Genomic DNA, 24,182 nt, shown 5'->3' with positions numbered 1-24,182 from the left:
AATGATTCGATGTTATGCACATTAGAAACAGAGCAGTTAGGAATTGCGATTGTTAGGATGAAAAATGTTAGGAAGAACATTTTCGGAGTTCCAAATATCGGAGTAGAAAATTTAGGTGAACTTTGGCGCACCCGCTGTTTAGTATTTTTAAGTAAGTATGCTTGACGTAAATGGGTGGTACAGTCATGAGTCACATTTGTCAAAAATGTTAATGTGACATGAATTCAAAGTGTATATATATTAGTACCTAATCGTGACCGTACCTACTAATACTAATTATAAATAAAACAAGTTAAACATGATTTAAAATTCAATTTTGGAATATAAAAAACGGGAGGTCAAATTCCTTGTTCCGATTGAGCATGTGCGTCACTTTACAGTACTTACCACCAGCCCGATGGTGGGATGTCATTGTGAGATATGTTGGAAAGCAGTCGATGAGAGTTTGCTGGACTGGAAAGGATGGCGTGAAAGAGGGGAGGCCTGTACCAAGCAGTGGGTGGATATAGGTACTTCCTTTTTGTTTATCAACTAGGTAGACACCTACCTAGAATCCAAATTATATAGCCTAGATCCTAGATATTATCGTGTTGCTTCCTTCTATTCTATTTTTGTTATTGATATAATAGGGCAATAATGAAATAAAACTGCTGCAATCTAAGTTTTTATATTTATTTTAATTATTTACCTACTTTATAAATTGACCTAGGTATACAATATTTACTTTATCACTATAAGATAAGGATAGTCGTTTTCTTAATTTACTTACTTTAAGGTTGATATTCATAAAATATCACATTACTTATTATTTAATCTTGTACAAATTCCTACTAAGTTTAATTATAAGTACTACTTATTAAGTAGTTAGATTCTTATTAAATCTAATGTTTTATTTGAGCTGTAAAGTAAGCGCCTTCATTCTTTGGTGTTTGCACCGGTCGCCGCGATATCGACGTGTGCCCGTCCCGAGAGCAACGTGTCTAGCGGCATGCTCAGCCAATCACAGCGCTCCGCTATGACGCGAGGTCCACTCCGATTGGTTGGCGGGTGTACTAGTGGTGTGCTTAGTCGATATCGAGTTTTCTGAACGCACCGACTGTGCCGTAGAGGTCACTGTCTTTTAGGGGAGGGGTGTTGTCGGTGCTGAGTTCACTGAGGTCCCGGAGGTAATCTCGCAGCTCATCGATGCGTCGGCGCCATTTTCTGGTTAGGATGTCGATGGACTCCTCCTGTCCGCCCCATTCAGCCGGCAGCACGCGCGCCGGGACGTGGTCCAGAAGCTCGTCCACTTTAGAATGTAGGTAGTACTGTGGACAAACATCATTAAAATATAATAACGGCCATGAAAAATATAGTGTGTGCATTGGGTGTGTATGCTATACTCCTCTGCCTACCCCGTCAGGCATATAGGCTACTGTTATAACTTCATAACATTCTTCCGAATCATAGATTATACACGCTGTCAGAATTAAGTGATGCACAACCCAAAATAACTTGAACGTGATCCGGTTTTTTTGCTGTTGTTACATCCAAAAATAACTTTAATCGTTATGTTTTGCTGACTTAGGAATTTTTTATCTATCACCTATGGAAATTTGTTTTTTTTTTTGCGCAACAATTATTTTACATCGCAATTTTGGTTGAATATTTCCATTGACTGTACTTATTTCACAATTAAAAGGTTGATATGTCTTGACTGTGATTTCATCATGAAATTATAAGTAGTGAGTTTCAATGTTTCTCAATGTTTATTACTGTAAACGATAGATAGAGTAAGTAATGTAGGTAACATCGATGATTTATCATGCAACCCAGTGGTGGCCCTAGGGCGGTGCGAACGGTGCGACTGCACCGGGCCCCGGTTTAAGGGGGGAGGGGGATGGGGCGCCAAAATCAGCCAAAACGGGGCCATCCTGGCTGGCAGCCCCGGATCTACAGGGGAGTAACTGGATTGGGTACACCTGTGATGTGACTTAGACCTCTTATCGGCGACATAAAACTCATACATTTAATGGGTGGCGGGGAGAGCACTATTGAAGATCTGTACGAAGCCACTGACAATGCCGTAAGCGTGGCCAATTATTGGTCAGCAAAAATTTAGCTTCGATCGCCATCGACTCGCAAAGAAGAAGAAGAATGGGTGGCCATAAACGACACTTTTCAAAGATTTAATTAGGTATATTTCGGTGGCCGTAAACTAATCGAAAAAAAACTGTATTTTGAGAGCCGCCACTGTGAGGTCTCGCACCACCTAAATATTTTGCTAGAGCCGCTACTGATGTAAAACTACCTAAATGTCGATAATAATAGTGTCTCATATACCTGAGCTTGACTTATGTCTGATATCTGTCATTATAATATACTTAACTTTAACTTAACTTTCGTCCTAAGGTTGCATGGAAGAAATTGCTACTGCTTTTGTCGTATTTATTGTTATGCATTTATTTATTTTATTTATTTATTTGTATTTACCATAATTAGGCAACGTAGGCCCACTTATTAGTTACAGAAATAAAACTTACAACTATGTTAGTATTACAATAACCTTATTAAACTATATTGGCCTATATACAATCAATCACGACTGCCTCACTAAAACCCTCATGAAGTGTTTCAGTGCAGGCGAGTCATACCTAGCAGCAACCATCTGTAGGATGCTGTTGGGACTGTCCCACATTCTTGTTAAAATGGATGAGGTCTTTTTCCTTATCATGGCAAAGAAGTCGTCTGTTCGATTTTCAGCAAACATGCCCGACGCTGAGCAATATCGAGGCAATCCCAGGAGCATCCTAAAACCATTATTATACTGTATACGCAGAGCGTCTAGTGCCTTCCGCGAGCAATTGGTCCACAAGCCCCCCGTGTAGAAGGTCTGACAATAGGCTTTAAAAAGCGTAATCTTCACCTCCTTACTACAACGGGCAAACCTGCGAGCCAACATGCCGCATCTTGCCGCATTTATGTGTCACAAAGAGTTCTTATTTTGTAAAGTTTAAATCCCAAACAGTAAGGTCGATAGTAGGCATAGTATATTCACAGATTACACAATACACAGTACAATGATGTTGAATTGAACTCACCCGCCGGCGAACCTTCTCGTTAACGCACGAGCGCATGAGCTGCAGCGAGGAGGCGAGGAAGGGCGGAGCACCCACCACGTGCACCCGCTTGAGGCGCTGCGGGTAAGCCGCCTGCGCCAGCTGGATGGCGCGCCGGATCGGCCCAAACGCCGCCGCCACGCGCGCCACCAGTGAACCGCGCACTTCTGATACCTGCAGGCAAGGGATTCAAGTTTTGCAGAATAATGTAGATTAATATATGGAGATATTAGTATCGGGTTTAAACTATGTGCTGTCCTTCATTTACAATGAGTGCAAGAAAGGAATACTTAAAGCTAGTTTTAGTCCTGTCAAATTAAGTTTAAAATCATGTGGGTTATTGCTCGAATCGACACCATTCTACAAAATACAAAAATATTTTTTTTATGTCTAATAAAAATATTTTTTAATAATATAATGTTTTTCAGATTAAAGAAGAAGAAAGTGAATGAAAGAAATAAAAGTAACAAGTAGGTTTTACTTGAATTTATTCCTCATAAAACCAATAGGTAATACTTACAGAAGTATAAATAAGTAGGTAGGTATTTGAACTTTTTAAATCCTAAGGGTACTTACATTTCAGGGATTCAACGCCACTGGTCATTCGTTAAGCAGTTAAAACAAGATGAATGAGGATTGTGGTTGAACATTGTTGGCATATAGACCCTGCTGAAGTATAGCTACTCGAAATCCTGGTTGCGAAATAAGTACAGAAAACCGCAATGCTTCTGATTCTAAAACAAACGGCTAATGTCTGAAGCGAAACTGACAAAAAAACTAGCGCAAACGTAAGAGGTATTCATTAATCAGGTGTAGTAAGTATTATTATTTAATAACGAACTAATACCTGCAAGTAATTTTCCAAGATGAGCGGACAAGCAGGAAAGGTCAACGATATTATACTTAACTTACTCACGGCGGTAAGTCTTTTAAACCTATAAAGTATTTTAAACATTTTGAAAAAAATATGTTCCCTTCAGTGCACACAATGTAATAAATGAGGTTGATCGAAGATACCGAAATGCCGGCGATACATCACCTTGCATACCTACCATCGTATATAATTAACTTTATAGACTATGGAATTCCATTTGCTTCGATCCTGACAGATTTCTCTTGCTTCCACATTCATCAATCGTTTCATACACGCACGCGCCGGTTCAGAGTAAAGCGTACTGAATTTCTTCTAAGGGCATCTATTTGGTTTTTGGTCAACTTATCTTTTATTAACTTTATTACCGACAAATATTTGTAGTGATACTTAAATGATTTAATTTTAAATATTACTTATATATTCGAGTTGGTATATTTCCATAAGTTTGTCATTGAAAAGCGGCCGGTGTATGTCGCTTCCTGATTCCTTCCGTGGAGGGATGCCCCTACTCTACAAGTTGCCAAGGTAAGCTACAACTATCTCAATGTAAAATTAGATACGTCAGTAGCCTACAACTTTTTATAGTTTGTAAAAGTGAACGTGCGATTAGAAAAACCTTCACACAAAAACCGGCACACAGAGCTGGAAAAGCGGGACAGAAAGGAAAGCTGGAATATATTGAGAAGCATGTCCTACCTTAGGCATATCTTTACCATCAAGTGAGATTGTCGTCACACGCAAACTCATTGTTAATAAAAAAAAAACGGAAACAGAATCTCGCGCCGCGGCCCGTATTCCCAGCTTTATATTAGTTTATTTTATAAAGCTTACTTCAAACGCCGTTACGATTGATAAGAGGACACTAACATATTTCATATCGTAATATACTATTATGTATAGCATAAGCGTTTATGTGAACAAGATTAGTCGACAACAATCAGACTTGTTCCTCCGTTGACGTTATTTAAACATCAACTCGGTAGATACTGCCACACCATCATCATCATCAGCCCATTAACGTCCCCACTGCTGGGGCACGGGCCTTCCCTATGGATGGATAGGGAGATCGGGCCTTAAACCATCACACGGGCCCAGTGCGGATTGATGGTTATTAACGATTGCTAATGCAGCCGGGACCAACGGCTTAACGTGCCTTCCGAAGCACGGAGGAGCTCGAGATGAAAACTTTTTTTTTGTGGTCACCCATCCTATGACCGGCCTTTGCGAAAGTTGCTTAACTTCAACAATCGCAGACCGAGCGCGTTTACCGGTGCGCCACCGAGCGTACTGCCACATATTGCTAATGATTTGGTATCGCCCGATGCAAACGTTGCGTAAGTTGATAAGTTCTTTATGTAAATATAATCTGAGCTTCCTGTATCATTGACTCATAGCCACGTGCGGAATGAGAAGGTTTTTTAGCTTAAGAACAAAGCCTTAAATGATTCTTGCAGAATAACAATATTACGTTGGAATGCTTTATTGAAATAATTCTGAGAAATGTTTCGATTTAAAGCTGCAATGTAACGTTGTTTTATGTACTTAAGTACCTACTTATATTCGTAAAGTGAAGAAAATAACGTCTGACTGGGCGCATATTTACGCAGTTTGCAAAAAAAAAAAACAGTTACTGTAGTTTTTAATTACTTTACTTACAAAAAAAATAAGTATAAGTACTTACTTAAGTATCTAAGTTTTCATGACGTTACATGTTATATAATATAAATAGCAATAAACGTCTGATTTTATCAGTTAAAAACAGAATTTCAGGGCTATACTTTAATATTTTTTTAAATTTTGATCTCGTCTTCTAATCACGAAACCTGTATCAAGCCACTTTTAGACGTTTGTTACGCTCCCGTGGCACATATGCCTTGCCTGCTAGAAGAAGAAAGAGTGAAGAGGACACGCATCTATAAATATTTACAGAGTTACTAGTACTGACCTCCCATATGAACACGTCGCCGGCAATGAGCCGCTCGTCGCACATGCGCGCGTCGCTGACGAGCAGCACGGCGCGCACGGCGGCGGCGACGTCGGCCGCGCTCTCGGGGTACCCTGACCGCACCCGGAACAACGTCACGCGGTAGCCTTCATCCGTCAGCCGCGGGAGCGGGATCATGTCTCTGTCGGAAAAGGGTTAAGATAAGTTTTCGAAGAACTTCAATCAATGATTTAAAGAGTTGAATCAGCAAAAGACACCGTGTGGCGTGACTTAATCAATGGCTGTTTTTCGGTGGTGCTTCAATGTATTAGTTGGTATCTGTATACTAGTAGGTACTTAGGTAAGTGTATTGCTTTATCTTGTCGAGCGCTGACGCGACAGTGAACTTACAAAACAGTGAGGGTGGCTACTAAGCCGCTGAAGGTACAAAATTGAAGTCAACAGGCCTGAGGCCTGAGGCTAGTCTCAGGGCGTCGTTTGAGAAGATTATATTGAAGAAATGTGAACCCAGTGAGTAATTTTTAAACCGGTAGACAGCAGCGTACTCACAGGAACTTGCAGACGTCGTTGAGCGGCGGCTCGGTGAGCGAGCGGTGGGCGTAGAGGTCGCTGTGCCGCGCGCGCGCCACGCAGAACGCCTCGAACTTGGTGCGCACGCGCTCCATGTCCATGCGGCAGCCGCGCACGAACAGCTCTAGGAACTGCCTGTCTGTTGACAAACACAAAAAAAAGAAATTACTTACTTATGATCATCATCATCTGAGTGGTGGTGAATACTTAATTAAGTAAGTAAGTAAATAAGTAATGTATTATTATATTATGTATTTATGTGCTCCATACCTCCTCTAGTTCATTGAGGCCAGGCTTGTGCCCAGTAGTGGGACGTATAAATAAAGTACCTACTTAGGCTTTGTTATTACAGCTTCAAGTTCAACCCCGCAAAATCCTTAAATTACATTTTGAAATAAATACACTTTTCATCATCATCAATTTAAGAGCCACGCTCTTGTCGGTGTAGCATTTTCCATTCCAGTCTATCAAAGGCCAATTCCTTGACTTCCCTATAAGACACGACGTTAACCTTTTCTTTAATCTGTTCCATGTAAGCTCTTCTTGGTCTTCCCCTTCCTCTCTTTCCTTCTAGCTTTCCTTCTATGATGTTTTTAATGAATTCGTCGTGTCTTATTAGGTGTCCAATCATCTTGCCTCTTCTGTCCTCAATAATTCTCAGTATTTGTCTCTTTTCCCTTACTCTTACTAGCACTTCCTCATTTGTAACCCTTTCTGTCCAACTTATTCTTTCCATCCTCCTCCAACACCACATTTCAAAGGCCTCGAGTCTCTCTCTGTCCTTCTGTGTCAGTGTCCAAGTTTCACATCCATAGAGGGCTATACTCCATACGAAGGTTTTGACACATCTTTTTCTGATAGATTTGGCAATCTTAGCCTTGAATATGCACCCTTTGTTATGGAAAGCTTGTTTTGCCATTGCTATTCTGGTTTTAACGTCTAAAGTACATCTTGAGTCATTCGTTATTATGCTGCCTAGATACTTAAAGTTCTTTACATTTTCAATCGGGATATTATTTAACTTAATTATTTGGCTGTCTATTTTTGGAGTTTTGGAAATTGTTAGAATTTTGGTTTTACATATATTAATTTTAAGGTCGTATTTTTCAAAAACTTTTCCAATTAAAATCTTAGGTAAGGTACTACCTTCTCCAAATTCAAAGAATGTTATATCTACTATAAATATATACAATTACTTACTTAAGTAAGTACATTATTATTATGGTCGTAGAGATGTTTGTAAGTGCTAACTCAAGCAGAAAATTATTCCTATTCAAGAATACCGGACAATACCGGTGCTGTGTACCTATAGCAGGCTATTTTATTTACTATTCAATATCTTGGTACGGTATGTAGTTGTATTTAGATAACAGGTTACTATGCTAAATACGGGCAGCTATAAAGTGGTTGCCAAACAGCTGACGTCTGTTGGCGTCATGACTTCCTTACTCGGTGCAAGACGGAGTATGTCCGAGACAATAGATGCTCGTGGATCTTCTATTAGCTGAAAGATTAACATTAAGTAGGTAACTATTGCATCCGAATTGCTTCATAAGAGAAAATATTCACGCCCGCAATCTTAAATAGGATGGTCAGAGCTACAAGTAATCACAAGACAACTTAGACGTAAACTAACTGAATTATATCAGACTATAATGAAGTGAAGGCTTTATTTCAGCTTCTCTGACGAATAACGTTAGGTTTTCACCATGCCGCGGAAAACTGGAAACTGTCTACGTTTGTTATATGAGCGTTATAATGTGTTATATGTAAGCAGAGACTATGGAATTCCATTTGCTTCGGTCCTGACACACTTCTCTTGCTTCCTCCACATTCATCAATCGTTTCATACGCGCACGCCGGTTCAGAGAAGATCGTAGTAAACCTTTTCTAAAGACATCTCCAATTTGGTCAATGTACGTCCTTCTAGGTCAGCCCTACCACCAACCTCCGCTATATACCGCTTTAGTAATCCTATTATCCTTCATTCGCTCTTACGTGTCGAAACCAATAAGAAAATGCAGTAATAGATACGTAACGATTCATTCAGACAGGAAATATTGCATCATTAATGGTGAAAAATAACAAAGAAAAACCGGTAGAACAGGGGTAAATCTCATAGTTATTATTAAGTAAATAATTACCTTTAATGAAGACCGCAGTCATTGTCAAGAGGCAAGGTTCTTTGAATAATCAACGCAATTTCTCTACGGCTTTGGTACTTGATGATCAATAAATTATGGCTAATAACACCTGGAACTAGTTTCACTGGACCTGACTTCCCAGCAGAATGTTCTTCCGACACATTCCGGTTGAATGTTATTTCGTAGTGACGAACAAGAGAGAGAGAGAGAAAATTAGCCCATATATCTTAAAGTTGGTTAAGTTGAAGTTAGTTTTCGAGTGCCCTTTTTTACGTGACTCATTGATTTGCCGCAGATGGTATTAACTACTTGGCCGGATGGCATTAACTACTTGGCCGAAATCGAGTGCACATAAAGAAAAAGTTGAGAAAGTATACAAACGTATTGTCACTATGAAGTTTTATTGGACACTAATTATAGCTAAGTAATTTACAATATCGCGCGGTGCCTAAATTAAATGTAGGTCATCGCCTAAGCATAAAGTTATGTTCAGATGTGTCCCGTAATAGAATGCGTATTATTGGGAATTAAATCAGTTATTTAACACATGTTTTCCATGGAAGTTCAAGTTTAAAGTTTGAAGTTCAAGTTTAAAGAGTAGTTAGATTTATTGTAGATTTGCCGCAGATGGTACCTATTAACTACGTACTTCGCCGAACATATGGGGAGCGCTGAGGCTCTCCTCACCTGAAAAATCTTACTATGGACGTACGTCTGACTACCCCATGTTATGTAAAATAAAAGTGTCTCTAAAATTATTTTTTTTCGTATTTAATAAGTGAAATTCTGTGGTCTCTACCTAGGAAAAAGGCGTAATCTTATAGGTACTTTATGTTTTTTAATGCAACGAAAAATAAATTACAAGGAAAACCTCTGGCAGACCGGTTAGTCCTGAATGTGAGGTATTAAAAAGTTAGGTATTCGACTCTTATCAGATTAAACATAACATAAGCTCACAACTATATCCCAATGAGGGACTTTCCAGGCTCCGGTCCCGAAAAAACACAGATGGCGTTGTACAGATTTAACGTGACAATTACCTATTTTCTCATTGCTCGGGTACTTACGTAATTGTTCAAAAATATAATGTAATGACAGAGGCGTATTTAAAAATAATTATTGCTTGATATTTGGATCAGGGTACTTATAGAATTAATTATGTTCCTACCTTTTTTACTTCTTATTTTAATACTCGGTATAATAACAAGGGTCACCATTTATACCCAAAAACAAAGATAAAAGATATGTATAATGTCTGTTATCCATGAAGGTTAAACGAAGGCTAAAGGCTAAGGTTAAACAGAGCCATCTATATTCTTTTTGGGGAACGTAGCGTGAAAATACCGTCATTATATTCGCTATTACCACAGACTCACAGTATAACTACTACTTACTCATAAACTGCCTATATACGTCCCACTACTGGGCACAGGCCTCCCCTCAATCAACCGGAGGGGGTATGGTGGAGCATACTCCACCACGCTGCTCCATTGCGGGTTGGTGGAGGTGTTTCTACGGCTAATAGCCGGGACCAAAGCTTAACGTGATCTCCGAAGTACGGAATCATCTTATTTTTTCGGACAATCAGGTGATTCAAGCCTGAAAAGTCCTTATCAAACAAAGGACAGTCTCACAAAGTGATTTCGACAATGTCCCCATCGGGAATCGAACCCGGACCTCCAGATCGTGAGCCTAACGCTCTAACCACTAGACCACGGAGGCTGTTACTACTCAAGTAATACCAATTGCAAAATCTAATAACTAATACGTAACAAATACCTAAGTCCTCGTAATAAACAGTCGGCTAAGATTTATTAAACTGGCGGTTGTTATTCTGTAAAATACAGCCTAGTGACAGATATTGCGTAACAGTATATTGACGTGAACAGTAGTAGGGCTCGAGCTAATACTGTACTGTAATAACTATACAGAGTGTTAGTGACATTGTAACGGATGATTCAGACCATGATTCATGATTCTGATGGTATTAACTCAGAATAATAAACTGAATCTTCCCCCTCGGTATACGTTACGATGTCACTTACATCCCGTACAAGTACGTACTTACAGATAACTACACAATTCGTATAGGTGTTAGTGACACCGTAACGAATACTGACTGGGGATGATTCAGACCATGATTCCGAGTTGATATCAAATGGAATTTCCTGTCGGAAAATTCATGAAAATTTTAGTGTCTTTTTTAGTTAGTTTCAGTTCCATACATTTGCGACAGAAAATTCCACTTGATATGAACTCAGAATCATGGTCTAAATCATTCCTCAAAGTTTTCGTTACGATGTCAGTAACATCCTGTATAGAGTAAAATGATACTAATAACAGTATTTATGACAGTTACAACAGCACATAATGTAGAAGGGCCTTTACCCGGTCAAGGCTCTACTTATAATATAAAACAACTAGTCTAGTGACATACTGATCTATACGAATTCTTTTGAGACGTACAGTCATGAGCAATATCATGTACCCACTTTAGGACCCTGTCGCACTAACATATTTGACATTTAGTGAGACTTACAGTTCAATTTGTCAAAAAAGTTAATGTGACATGGTACCAAAGTGTATACATATTATGCTCGTGACCGTACCTACCTCTTTTTAGTCAAACAGTTCGCCTCAAATATACATCACAATTCACAGGTCAACGAATCAAAAGAGGTACACGGCACTTGCACAACTCGATATTACCTACTCATCTACATAAAGTTACGCTATGCTAAAATTGCTTTAAAAGAGGCAAAGACCCTACCAGGGGTGTTGAAAAGGCCACATTAAAGCAATTCATCTAAAAAATCTAATATTGCAATTTGACATTTGCGCATATAAAATAAGTGCGCTGTTTGCATTGCGCCGAATGTCGAATAGCAATATTGCTTTATTAGGTGAATTGCTTCGATGTGGTCTTTTTAACCCCTCTGAGCTATCTCCGGAAAGGGACTTTAGTCTAATCATACCTTACCTTATAGGTAAGTAACCTTATAGGTATGTTACGACTCGTAATCCTCGATTCAAAACATCACTAAAACGTAATGCAGTATTTAATGCGAAATAGCCATACTCGGTGGGACACGGGCTTTGTCTGTAGACAATAAAAGACTGGAAATAAGTTCCTCATAGGTATAACTATGTACTTCCATACAGGCAGACCTCTAATTTAAGACCTCCAACTTCATTGTTAAACAAACAATCAAGCTTTTCATATTCCTCCCATTCATTACAAGACAAGTAGGTAAAGGCGCATTTCGTGAACTCTGCCTCTATCTTATTCTATGTAAACCATCTGTCATGTTTTCCTTCTCCCATAGTGATATTATATATGTATATATGTATACTATCTGTAATATATAGTATTAGTGTACTTATATGTCAGAATGCACTAACCCTACTAACTATATATTAACTATTATATTTGTACAAAATGTTCCTGTACCCAAAGGTTGCCTGGAAGAAATTGCTGCGTGAGCAATAAGGCCGCCTGTTGTGCCTTTCTGTACTTATCTGTTATCATTATTTCTGTATCTTGTGTCCATTGTGTGCAATAAAGTATTTTGTCTATGTAGCATTTACCAGAACGTAGGAATTAAAGACCGTTTTGTTTACTGTAAGTAGTTTTTAAAACTGGTTTAGAACCTTCTCGTTTTTTTTGTTATAAGTACATAAGGTAAATTGCAAAAGAGTTGGCCACCTGTTGGCAAGGCACATCTTATGATACAGCCATTGCTTTACCAATAATACACGAATATTAAATAAGTTTTATATCTAACCTATACCGAAACGACCTCCGTGGTCCAGTGGTTGAGCGTTGGACTCGCGATCCGGAAGTCTCGGGTTCGAATCCCGGTGGTGATATATCACAAAAACACTTCGTGATCCCTAGTTTGCTTAGGACATTACAGCCATTTGTCCGAAAGTAAGATGATCCGTGCTTCAGAAGGCAACTTAAGCCATTGGTCCCGATTACTACTAAAAGATGGAAGTACGTAGTTGTCACATGAGCCATAATAACCCTGACACCAACATTGCTGTGATGGGTCATCCACCTCACAACCTACACGATACAGGAAGACCTACACCGACAAACATAACTCACGACTGTAATCGTAATTAATAAAGGCCGCATGCGGTTATAAAATATTTGAATAGATTAGAGAATATAAAAGAAAAAATATTGCGCATTTAAAAGTAAGTGCGCAATGCAAACAAATGTCAAATAGCATTACTTATTTCCTATTCAGATGAATTGCTTCGATGTGACCTTTATAACTCCTTTCAGACCTTTCTCCATTTATTTCTTTCTCTATAATAGTCTACATACCTGATAAAACTAAAATCTTAACTATTTAAAACGTAATTCCTAATAAGTACACTTTAAAAACTGTAAGTAAGTACCTGTAAATAACGTGCAGCATTTCAGCATCACCAGCCCATTAACGTCCCCACTGCTGGGGCACGGGCCTTCCCTATGGATGGATAGGGAGATCGGGCCTTAAACCACCACGCGGGCCCAATGCGGATTGGTGGTTATTAACGACTGCTAATGCAGCCGGGACCAACTGCTTAACCTGCCTTCCGAAGCACGGAGGAGCTCGAGATGAAAACATTTTTTTTGTGGTCACCCATCCTATGACCTTTGCGAAAGTTGCTTAACTTCAACAATCGCAGACCGAGCGCGTTTACCGCTGCGCCACCGAGCTCCTCAGCAGCATTTACTTGATCTAATTAGAGATATAAGTACAACTTTTCCGTGTGTAATTTTGATATACGTACTTAAGTACTTACTTACTAATTGTAGTTCCGCAATGCGGTCATTAATAGATACCACATACCGATGATGTCACGGTTTACCTACTAAATGGGGCTATTATTAGTAAAAAAGATCAATCGGAGGTAAAACACAAAGTGAAATAAGATATTGTACAGTCATGAGCAATATTATGTAACTACTTTAGAACCCTGTCGCACCATCATATTTGACATTTAATAAATCATACGGTTTAATTTGTTAAAAAAGTTAATGTGACATAGTTTCAAAGTGTACATATTAGTACTCGTGACCGTACAATTATGTTATTCGGAATATTTTTGTTTTTTCACGTGTAAGTACATTTTTTTTTTTGGGTTTTCCACAAATAAAACAATTGATTCGCGGAAGTTCCACGAAATAGACAATTTTAACGCATCGTGCATTTACGTAATGGTTTGATGACTTATAATAACCGAAAGATATTTTTGCGCCTGTATATTTTGAATAGATAAATGAATTACGTATTCAGAATAAGGACTTGCTTATTATTCTATAATTCGCAATAACTAGTCTTGTCAATAACAATTTGAAGAATCAACGCCACGGATTCTTATCAAAGTTTTCAAAGAAAATTAGCTACTTACTACCAGCGTGCATGTCCATATAAAGTACTAATACTAAGTACTCATTACTTCCAATGACTACTAGTTTATTCTATGTAAGTATGCTTTGATAGTTCACCCCCCACCTGCGAGTTGTTTTTAGCCTCCTAAGAACCTTTTAATATCTAAATCCCGTTGTTTAACTATTGTGTCTGGAAATATTGGAATTAAGTATATGTTTTGTATATTCTTTTTGTAATGTTTATTGTACTCATTGATGGAGAACCAAATAAATAAATCCGGTTCTTAAGAGGTTAAAGGATCGTGTTATCGCATAGCTGTAATCGTAGAAGAAAACTAAAAAAAACGTAAATGCACTTTTGAGTAGCAATAATAACATGGGCAAGCTACCTGCCACAATTTAATACAGATAATCAGTTTTTTTTTTATCTCTGGTACAAAAATTGACAAATATTTTCTAATTTTTCTTGCCCGCTCCAAAGCACTCCAAAAGTTGAAGAGTGGTGCGACTAGCGACTTTACTAAAATATATAATAATAAAATACTTTATTGCACACAAATTCACAAAACATTTACAGGATAAACTTATTCTATACGTAAAGTGGGCAAAGGCGGCGGGGTAGGTGTGCGTGTGTATAAGTTATTTAAGGTGGCAGAGAAACTTAGGTTAAACCTATAATATTGTAAGAACTATGAGGGTGGCATATTCTGTATAGAAAAAACCCTCTATAAAAAAAAAGAAAAAAAAATGTGTATATACAGGGTGTTAGTGACATCGTAACGAATACTTAGAGGGATGATTCAGATCATGATTCTGAGTTAATATCAAGTGGAATTTTCCGTCGCAAAATTCATGTTATTTTTTTAGTTTTTTTTAATTATTTTCAATTCTATACTTTTGCGATGGAAAATTCCACTTGATATTAACTCAGAATAATCAGCTGAATCATCCCTCTCAGTATTCGTTACGATGTCACTTACACCCCATACAAGTACATACAGTAGCCATACAAGTAGGTATGGGTGTTAGTGACACTGTAACGAATACTGAAGGGGATGATTCAGACCATGATTCTGAGTCGATATCAAGTGGAATTTCCTGTCGGAGAAGTCATGAAAATTTTAGAGCTTATTTAAATTATTTTCCGTTCCATACTTTTGCGACGGAAAATTCCACTTGATATCAACTTAGAATTATGGCCTGAATCATCCCTCAAAGTTTTCGTTACGATGTCACTAACACCCTGTATATATATATATATATATTGATATATATATATATATATAATTGATATATAGAATATATAGAATATATATAGAATTGAAAATAATTACAAAAAACTAAAAAAAAATCATGAATTTTGCGACGGAAAGTTCCACTTAATATCAACTAAGAATCATGGCCTGAATCATCCCTCAAAGTTTTCGTTACGATGTCACTAACACCCTGTATATATATTATTATGTGTGTGTGTGTATTAGTCTAGTCCTAGTTTGCCTATGTCTAAAGGGGAACCGGTTGCGTCTTGCGCAGTGGTTCTTTCACCCGCCATGTCTTACTCAACCAGAAAATCTAGCGGGTTTCTATTGAATATAAAGTCCAATGTCCATCCACTGTTAGTACCTACCTCTACTTAGGTACTTAATAGAAGATAATCTTCAATTAATTAGGCTTTAAGTATCTGGTACTTAACACGAATTATTGCGTTGACAGCGACTTCCAGAACATCTTCCGGCTACGGCGAGTGCCTCTACAAGTGGTTTTATTAAACTAATCTCAGCTTCGAGTCTGAGGTAATCATGTCAATATAACAGGTCATATATAAAATATTTATATATAAATATGTACGCTTGTCTTAAAATGCCTTCTGTTTCTGTAATATTTTAATGAATTCACCACCAAAATTAGATTTTCCGTTTCAAACGAAAAGTAATATCAATGCCTATGCTAGAGCATGATCATGAGGGCAGTCTTTGAGATTAGTTTATTCACTCTACGTCGCGTTTGTCATTAAATAACTAAAATTACATTTCACAAGTAATGATACATAAGTGGTTTCATATTAATTACCAAGTACACATTACGTTACCATAACCTACATTACACCTACGTCATTATCTAGTAAATATTATGATAACTAAGTACATATTTTTATTCGATCATCGAACAAAGCGCTAGTTTTAACATAATAGGTATTGAATTTCCGGATGTCAGTGTATCGAACCGTTCTACTTCACAAGAAAAAGCTTTTTACAATTGTAGATAAGTACTTACATGTAAAATACATATAATAATCTAAGGTTATATACTATGGAGATATCTAAATATTAAAATAATATTTTTTTGAGGAATTTGCCCTTCATTATTAAGCAACGATGTACATATCAAAACAGGAAAAGCGTTTTTTATTATGTTATCTACAGTCGGCGAAAAAAGGCTATCGCCCTTCGACATACCAGAGGTCTGTTTAATAAAACTTACAATTGTAAATTACAATGACAATTTGATGTACATTGCGGGTGTATGATCACGAATATTTTGTAGTTTCATATTAGCTACGTAATGAACATCAAAATGTCGTTGTAATTTACAATTGTAAGTTTTATTAAACAGGCCCCTGGCCGTGGCCTGTCAAAATGAACTGATAGTCAACCAACCAATTCGCAATAAAGTGACTTCATGTATAACAAGCAGCAACCCAAATCCCCAAAGAAGCCAGGGTTAGTGAACGCTGCGCTCAAAATATCAATTAAACAGAACATTGCGCACACGCACACACTTTGAATGCAGATGAGGCGCGGGAGTTGCAGAGAACTGATGGATGGTCTACTTTAAGGTTGATTCGCATTTGGTCTATATTTAAAGCGACTTTAAAGTGCTTAGATATAAGTAACTTAGCTAGTACTTACATCAAAATACGAGGTAAGTAAGAAAGGGTGGTATTAATAAACTAATCTCAGCTGAGACTGCCCTCAAGATCATGCTCAAGTCCCTGTTTTTATATAAGAACTGTCATATTGACATGATCTTGGAGGCAGTCTCAAAGCTTATTAATACCACCCCGAGTGTTTACATCTAATATAACCCTCTAGTTCTTGAGTATCAAACACATTTCCAGTGTCTTATTTTATTTTTTTAATCTAGAAACATCACCGCATTCGTACGTCACTTGCCGTGACTTGTACAGTGTAGAAACTCCTTTACAGACTTGTAAGTAGGTAGGTACTACTTATGTGAACTGAATGTGAATCAGCCCTAAAATCATCACTCATGCTAGGCGAGAAAATTGTCGCTAAATCTGACGAAATTCACTTACTTACTTAAGTAATATAATAACCCTACCCTACTTACTTATCTCATACGAAATCCGCAGACATTTCGTAGAGGTAGAAATACCTACGTGCGTGCAGTAGATAGCAAAATGTCTGATTTTGAAATTGTTTTGAAACGACTACCGACTCGCGACTGAACCAATTTTATGCGATTTGAATTATATTTATTGGCTTTTCGTGTTGAAATAGCAATATAACTTATATCGAGATATATTGTAAATATTGTGGTTAATAAATACACTTGAATATTATTTTAGTTTAGTTACTGACGTAATTGCGTTTGGAATTTGCTTTTTTAAGTATAGATTCTAACATTATTTACCATTGTTATTATTCATAATTCCTTCGATTCAATGTTTTTCGTAATATCATTTTTTACAAATAATGTTTATTATGTACTTACTTACTTATAAGTAAATTATTCACCCCTAATTATAACCATCTGGGTATATTGTAGTTTCTACTATTAAATCGTCCATTGTCATATGTAAGTACTTAGTTTGTCTTTTGCGTATGGTCTAACGATAAACATCCTGTGGACTTTAGTAAGCTTAGTTATGTATTACTTAGATATTAAGTATTTTGTTTGCGCGCTAATCAATGCGTAGAGTTTTCCTTACTGTCCGTGCGTGTGGTCCTTCATACAAACGATTTCAACGCGCTCGCCGACCTTAATTGTATTAATGATTAATTAATTGATTTATATTTTTTATTTTTGTTTCAAACTAAACAAATCATAGGTATCACATAATATAATATATGTCAACAGATATACAGATATAAATATGCCATTGAAATACTTACGTACTTACTTACAAAGAAAAGCCTACAAAGATATGTCGACACATAGGAATGTGATATTACTATTCGTTTAAAACGGAAAATCTAATTTTGGTGGTGAATTCATTAATTACAGAAACAGAAGGCATTTTAAGACACGTGTACATACTTATCTGTCTTGAGTAGCTCGGTAGGGCAGCGGTAAACACGCTCGGTCTGCGATTGTTGAGGTTAAGCAACTTTCGCAAAACCTCATCCTATGGGATGGGTGACCAAAAAAAAGTTTTCATCTCGAGCTCCTCCGTGCTTCGGAAGGCAGTCGTTAATAACCATCAATCCGCACTGGGCCCGCGTGATGGTTTAAGGCCCGATCTCCCTATCCATCCATAGGGAAGGCCCGTGCCCCAGCAGTGGGGACGTTAATGGGCTGATGATGATGACATACTTATATATAAATATTTTACAGATTATTACGCTGAAGCAGCAAGTCCTACTGCCTGTACAGTGATTTCTTAAGTGAATAATATAACTAAGCAACAACGGGGAATTACCCTGATCAAATTATTAATTAGTAACATTATAACATTATTATAACATCAATGGCGATGATTAATCATAAGACATGTCATTTATTATTAATAGGAGAAGAAAAAAATATAAAGAGAGTTAGAACTCAATATAATAATAGCTACGAAGCCAATTCATGCCGGTAAAATACCTAAATATGGAAATTTCCCAACGAAACTGAAACATAAAAACGATCCACCGTTACGTTGAATGATCATAATTTATTGCGAATAACTCCCTCAAATGAGGCCAACGACCATGAATTCTATAAATATCTCTAAAAGTTTCCATTTAATATCTATTTTAAAACAAAGCTATTAATTTGTAAAAAAGTCTATTTTATTAATTACGGCGTGTCTTGGTCGGTTTTTACCGTTCGTGTTACGGAAATACCGACGTAAAGCGTGTTCCTTCCGCGTGAGATATATTGATATGGCTAACCTTGTTACATTCAAATAGTTTACTTACTTATCTACTGGATGTCTTGTAAGAAATTATTCCACTTAATGAGGGACTTTCCAGACTCATCACCAATTTAAAAGCCAATCTTGTCGGTGTAGCATTCCTCTCCATAGATAGATAATAATACTTTATTGAGCACAATGGACACAAAATAAAGAGATAAGAACAACATATGCAGAAAAACACAACATGCGGCCTTATTGCTCACGCAGCAATTTCTTCCAGGCAACCATCCTACATTTTAGGGAAAAATTATCACCAGACTACGTTACCCAAAAACAATATAGATGGAGTTATACAGATTTAACGTGATAATTATTTATTTTCTCATTACACGGCTACATAGTCAGATGTTTATACAAAAATAATTGTTGCTTGGTATATGGATCAGATCTATGAATTATGTTGCTACTTTTATTGCTTCTCTTTATTTTGTTTAGAATGATAATGGTTGGAAGATGTGTTGTACCTGGGTGTAATAACAAGGGTCATCATTTATATTCAAAAATAAATATAAAAGATGCATAATGTCTGTTATCCATCGAATTTGAAGGTTAAACGAAAGCAAATCTGTACAGCGCCATCTGTATATTTTTTGGGAAATGTAGCCCGGAAAGTCCCTCATTTCTGTTTTCATACCCTTCTGTCATGTCATGAAACAATATTACTGGCAATGTATTGACAGGCTCATGGTTTCTCTACACTTTAAATCATACCGAATAAAGCTTTATGTGTGAGTCCTGACTATTTGTTTTTGTATACGGCTCTGCTTGCACTAAAAAACGGCCTAATGGCATAAAACGCTCTATTAAATATAAGATATTTGTATACAAGCATAATAACACGTAGGGACCATTGCTTCTATGTGGACATTAAGGCATATTATTAATTTCGGCGGTTTATTGCCTATTGTTAAACTTGCAACGACTGATTTATGAAGTTTATGGTCCTGAAAAGGACGAAGGAAGGTATCTACTAAAATAAATGGCACTTTCGACCCATAAACAGAGATATTATATTATACCTATACATATTGGAAAAACACATTAATAGTTATTTGTAAAAGTAAGTACCTGTAATTCTATCCGACCCATTAAGTTATACAATACTTATATCAAAAAACTAAGGTAAGTAGGTTTAACTTTTTGTAACACAAAAGCCTTCAAATTCAAAAACACATAAAATTAGAATCAACCAACATGAATTAATTCATTATGAATTAATTTTCGATAATACCTACGATAGCAATTTACATATCAAGTCGATATAAATATTTTTATTATGTCATGATCTAATTTTATTTAAGTATATTTACGTGGGCATGTTAAAAAGTTATTTATAGGCAGATTATAGGCATATTAGATTTGTGTACTTAAGTTTTCCGGTTGAGATATTTTTAATTTATTATGCTTGATCATTGTTTAGTTCTAGATAGATCTAAAGTGCGTGTGTTGTGAAGTACCATGGAGCCGTAAACGTAAAGCGGTGTCCAGTAAAAATTTCCGCGACACATATTAAATCAAATTATCATCTCGGTCCAAGGAGAACGGCTATGTTGTTACTTAAGTACGTATATTATTGTATAAAATTATTTAGGTCTCCTTTTATATGTGTAAAAATGCGTCCTCGTGAAATTGTTCTGTTGATGTAACATTGGATGGTGACAAACACAGCAACAGTAGAAATCCGGCTTAGGTTTTATTTATAGTTGAATAAAATACTTTATTGAGCACAATGGACACTAGATATAGAAATAAGGACAACAGATACAGAAAGACACAACATGCGGCCTTACTGCTCATGCAGCAATTTTTTCCAGGTAACCTTTGGGTAGTAGTGTAATAGGATTCATTATGAATTTGCACGTGTTCCGCCGGCTATTCGTGTATGAAACGATTGCGAAGTGTGTCAGAATTCCATAGTCTGTGATCGGTGGAAAATATTCTTCTTATATCGTGTGGGTTGTGATCTCGATTACCAACCCCAACAGCTCTGGTGTCAGGGTTACTATTAAGCCGCTAAACAACCCTGACATGGCTCATGTAACGACTACTAACTCACATCAGTAAGTAGTAATCGGGACCAATCGCTTAACGTGCCTTCCGAAGCACGGATCATCTTACTTTCGGACAATCAGGTGATCAGCCTGAAACGTCCTAAACAAACTAGGGGTCACAAAGTGATTTTTGTGATATGTCCCCACCGTGATTCAAACCCAGGACCACGGAAGCCGTTGGAAATAGGTGGAAAATAGGAGGTGGGAAATAGGCTTGAGTTTGTGTATGTATGCCTATGTGTATAGGGACTTTATTTATTGTTTAATGAAATAACGTGAACCTATTTATAGACTTCACAACTTTAAGGAAGGAAGTTTTTACTCGTAGATCATGTTTAGCACATTTAAAATCTTTAGATTACTTGTTTGATAGATACATGCGCATAGATGCATGCAAAAAAAAATGGGAAAGCATTTGACCACAATCTCGAATCACCTGGTGGTAAGTGCCTATTTGCTATTAAAGAGGCCCAGATTGTACTTAACGGAAAACTGATTCGCGAGCAGGGAATTTTAGACCTTAGATACGAACTTATAAGAAACGAGGAAGCGAAACACTTGATGTTGGTGATATTTTTATTAAAACAATGTTATAATACCACTTCAAACTCAATTTATAAACATAGTTTACGGCATCAATAATGCCTTCAATAATCAGCATTATAGTCTCATTACTGTGTTCTCAGCCTTGACATGTATCCCTGCGATAGCTGCAAGCGTGGCAGTAAATGCAACCGAATGCACAAATACACATTTTGTTTTCATCAAACATCGTCAATCAAAGAAGATTTCACTATAGTATTATTATAAAAATAGTCGGGTAAAAGGTTGAAGGTTGTTGAGGTTGATTGGGTTGGTTGCTCGGGTAAGGGTGTTGTTGAAAGTTGAGAGTTGAGTTGGGTTGGTTGTTGTAGACAAGAATGGAGAATGCTACACCGATAAGAGCGTGGCTCTTAAATTAGTGATGAAAAGATTGTTTGGGTGTTTATATCACAAATGTAAAGGTTTGTCTGACGCCGGGACTACGAGTATTCCACCGATTTGGATGAAATTTTGTATGATCGTTAATGGATTATTATTTTGACAGGTCGGTTCAGGGTTTTTTTTATGTAAGCTATCGAAACCACGGGTAAAATCAAGAACTTAAGTACGTAATTAAATGTAATATAAACTTTTAACTAGTTATAAATGTACGACGGAGAAAAATACAATGGTTGCTAAACATTTTGATTGCATTCATATTTCTAATGGCCACCTATTGATTTCGTTTTCGTTATCGGTATAATTAAATAGTTTTTGTGTTATCAAGGAGAACTGCTTTATGAGGTGGCGCAAGGGCAGCAGGCCCTTTTCTACTTTGAATATAGAATCGATTCCTTGATAGTTTGGTAACCAAAAGGTCACATTACACAACTGATATTGGAAAATAATTAAGTACTTATTGAACTATTAATCTCAACTATTCCTACCGACTTCTGTTTAAATGACTTTTTACTGTTTATTCGAATAGCATTTTGAACAGCGTACCTACGAGTTTTGTAGGTAGATGATGTACCTGCCTGCCCGTCTGTGTCTGTAGTACCTATTAGAATTTTTCTTCTAATACGAATTATGGTGTTTACATTGTAAATATGCAGCGTCATTTTACTTGTGTTTTGTACTGTACAAACAAAATTATATGAGAGACGCGACGTAGATTCACTTAAAGAGACTCACTGTAGCGGGAATCCACGTTCGGGTATTCGCTGTTAAATCCATAATTCTTGATTTTTGAAAGAACCCAAGTAAGATCGAGAATCGAGAGCAAGGATCAATCAATCAATCGTTTCGCTTATCTTTGTAGTCTTGCCTTCGATGTTCAACGAGTACCTACTTGGCCGGAAGAGCATATCATGACTTCAGACAAAGGTGTTGTCCTGTGTTGTCCAATAAATACTTGTAAATAAGAGCCACCACCATCTCCCAATACAGAAGGTAACTCACCGAAGTGATCGGGCGAGGGCAGGTGCGGGGCGGCAGCGCACATGCTCCGCAGCTCCCTCACTCCTCGTTCCAGGTCCTCCTCGCACTCATTCAGCTCCTGCTTGATGATCTCCGCCTGCTTCGCCGAAGGCCCTTGCAGCAACGACATTTCACTACACAAATAAATTTACCAAACTTCAAAATTGGTACAAAAATTGCAATAGACTATGCAACAGTTCTACAATTGTAGAGTTTTATTTCAAATGTCAACTATGCACGTCAAGATCGCAGTCGCTGGGTAAGGACAAAACTGGTGGCGAAGCGCGGCGAGGCTTTTATATAAACAACCTGCGATAGAAACGTAAGGACGATTAGGGTGAGTGCACAATGACGCGCGGCTCAGACGCTACGGCAAAATAATAATAAACGCAGGTAAATAAGTTTGACGCGAGACGTAGCAGATTTACATCATTGCTTTTTTTAGACCTTTTAGTAAGTATACTTACTTAGATGTTTGATAATCTTCTTTATTTTAGTTGTAAAAAATGTATATCTTGGGTAGTAGGTAAATTACAGACAAAAAATGTTTACGTTACCCGTTAATCAATATAATAGTTGATTTAACGTGGTAATTACTTATTTTTTCATTTAATTACTTATTCGGGGTACTTACATAATTATTCAAAAATAATGGCAAAAGGACATATAAAAATAACTGTTGCTTGTTATTTGGATCAAATTATGTATAAGTATAATTATGTTGCTACCTTGTTTATTTTGATCAGAATGATGGGTGGAGGATGTTATAGTGCCTTGGTGTAAACAAAGATAAAAGATGCATATGTCTGTTATCTATGAAATTAGAAGGTTAAACGAAGGAAAATCTGTACAGCGCCATCTATATTGTTTTTAAGGAATGTTGCCAGCAAAGTCCCTCATTACTGCTATAGTTATTTTAAGTGATCATATTCGGGACTTTACGAAGGTCTGTTTGTAGAGATGG

The 24,182-nt window shown here is 37.1% G+C and overlaps 1 protein-coding gene across 1 annotated transcript; it reads right to left on the bottom strand.

The window, feature by feature from the left end:
* Nucleotides 1–658: 658 nt before the first annotated feature.
* Nucleotides 659–23,502, bottom strand: LOC126376041 (alpha-tocopherol transfer protein-like). The gene is made up of 5 exons (XM_050023201.1): nt 23,201–23,502; nt 6,467–6,626; nt 5,918–6,098; nt 3,081–3,272; nt 659–1,307 (listed from the first exon to the last, which is right to left on the bottom strand). The coding sequence occupies exons 1-5, from the start codon at nt 23,346–23,348 to the stop codon at nt 1,065–1,067; spliced, it is 924 nt and encodes a 307-aa protein (XP_049879158.1). The 5' UTR covers nt 23,349–23,502; the 3' UTR covers nt 659–1,064.
* Between the last annotated feature and the right edge of the window lie 680 nt (nt 23,503–24,182).

This window comes from Pectinophora gossypiella, chromosome 20 (assembly GCF_024362695.1).
Source record: "Pectinophora gossypiella chromosome 20, ilPecGoss1.1, whole genome shotgun sequence".
Taxonomy (NCBI): domain Eukaryota; kingdom Metazoa; phylum Arthropoda; class Insecta; order Lepidoptera; family Gelechiidae; genus Pectinophora; species Pectinophora gossypiella.
The sequence above is the reverse complement of the archived record's forward strand: the minus strand, read 5'-3'. Positions and strand labels throughout refer to the sequence as shown.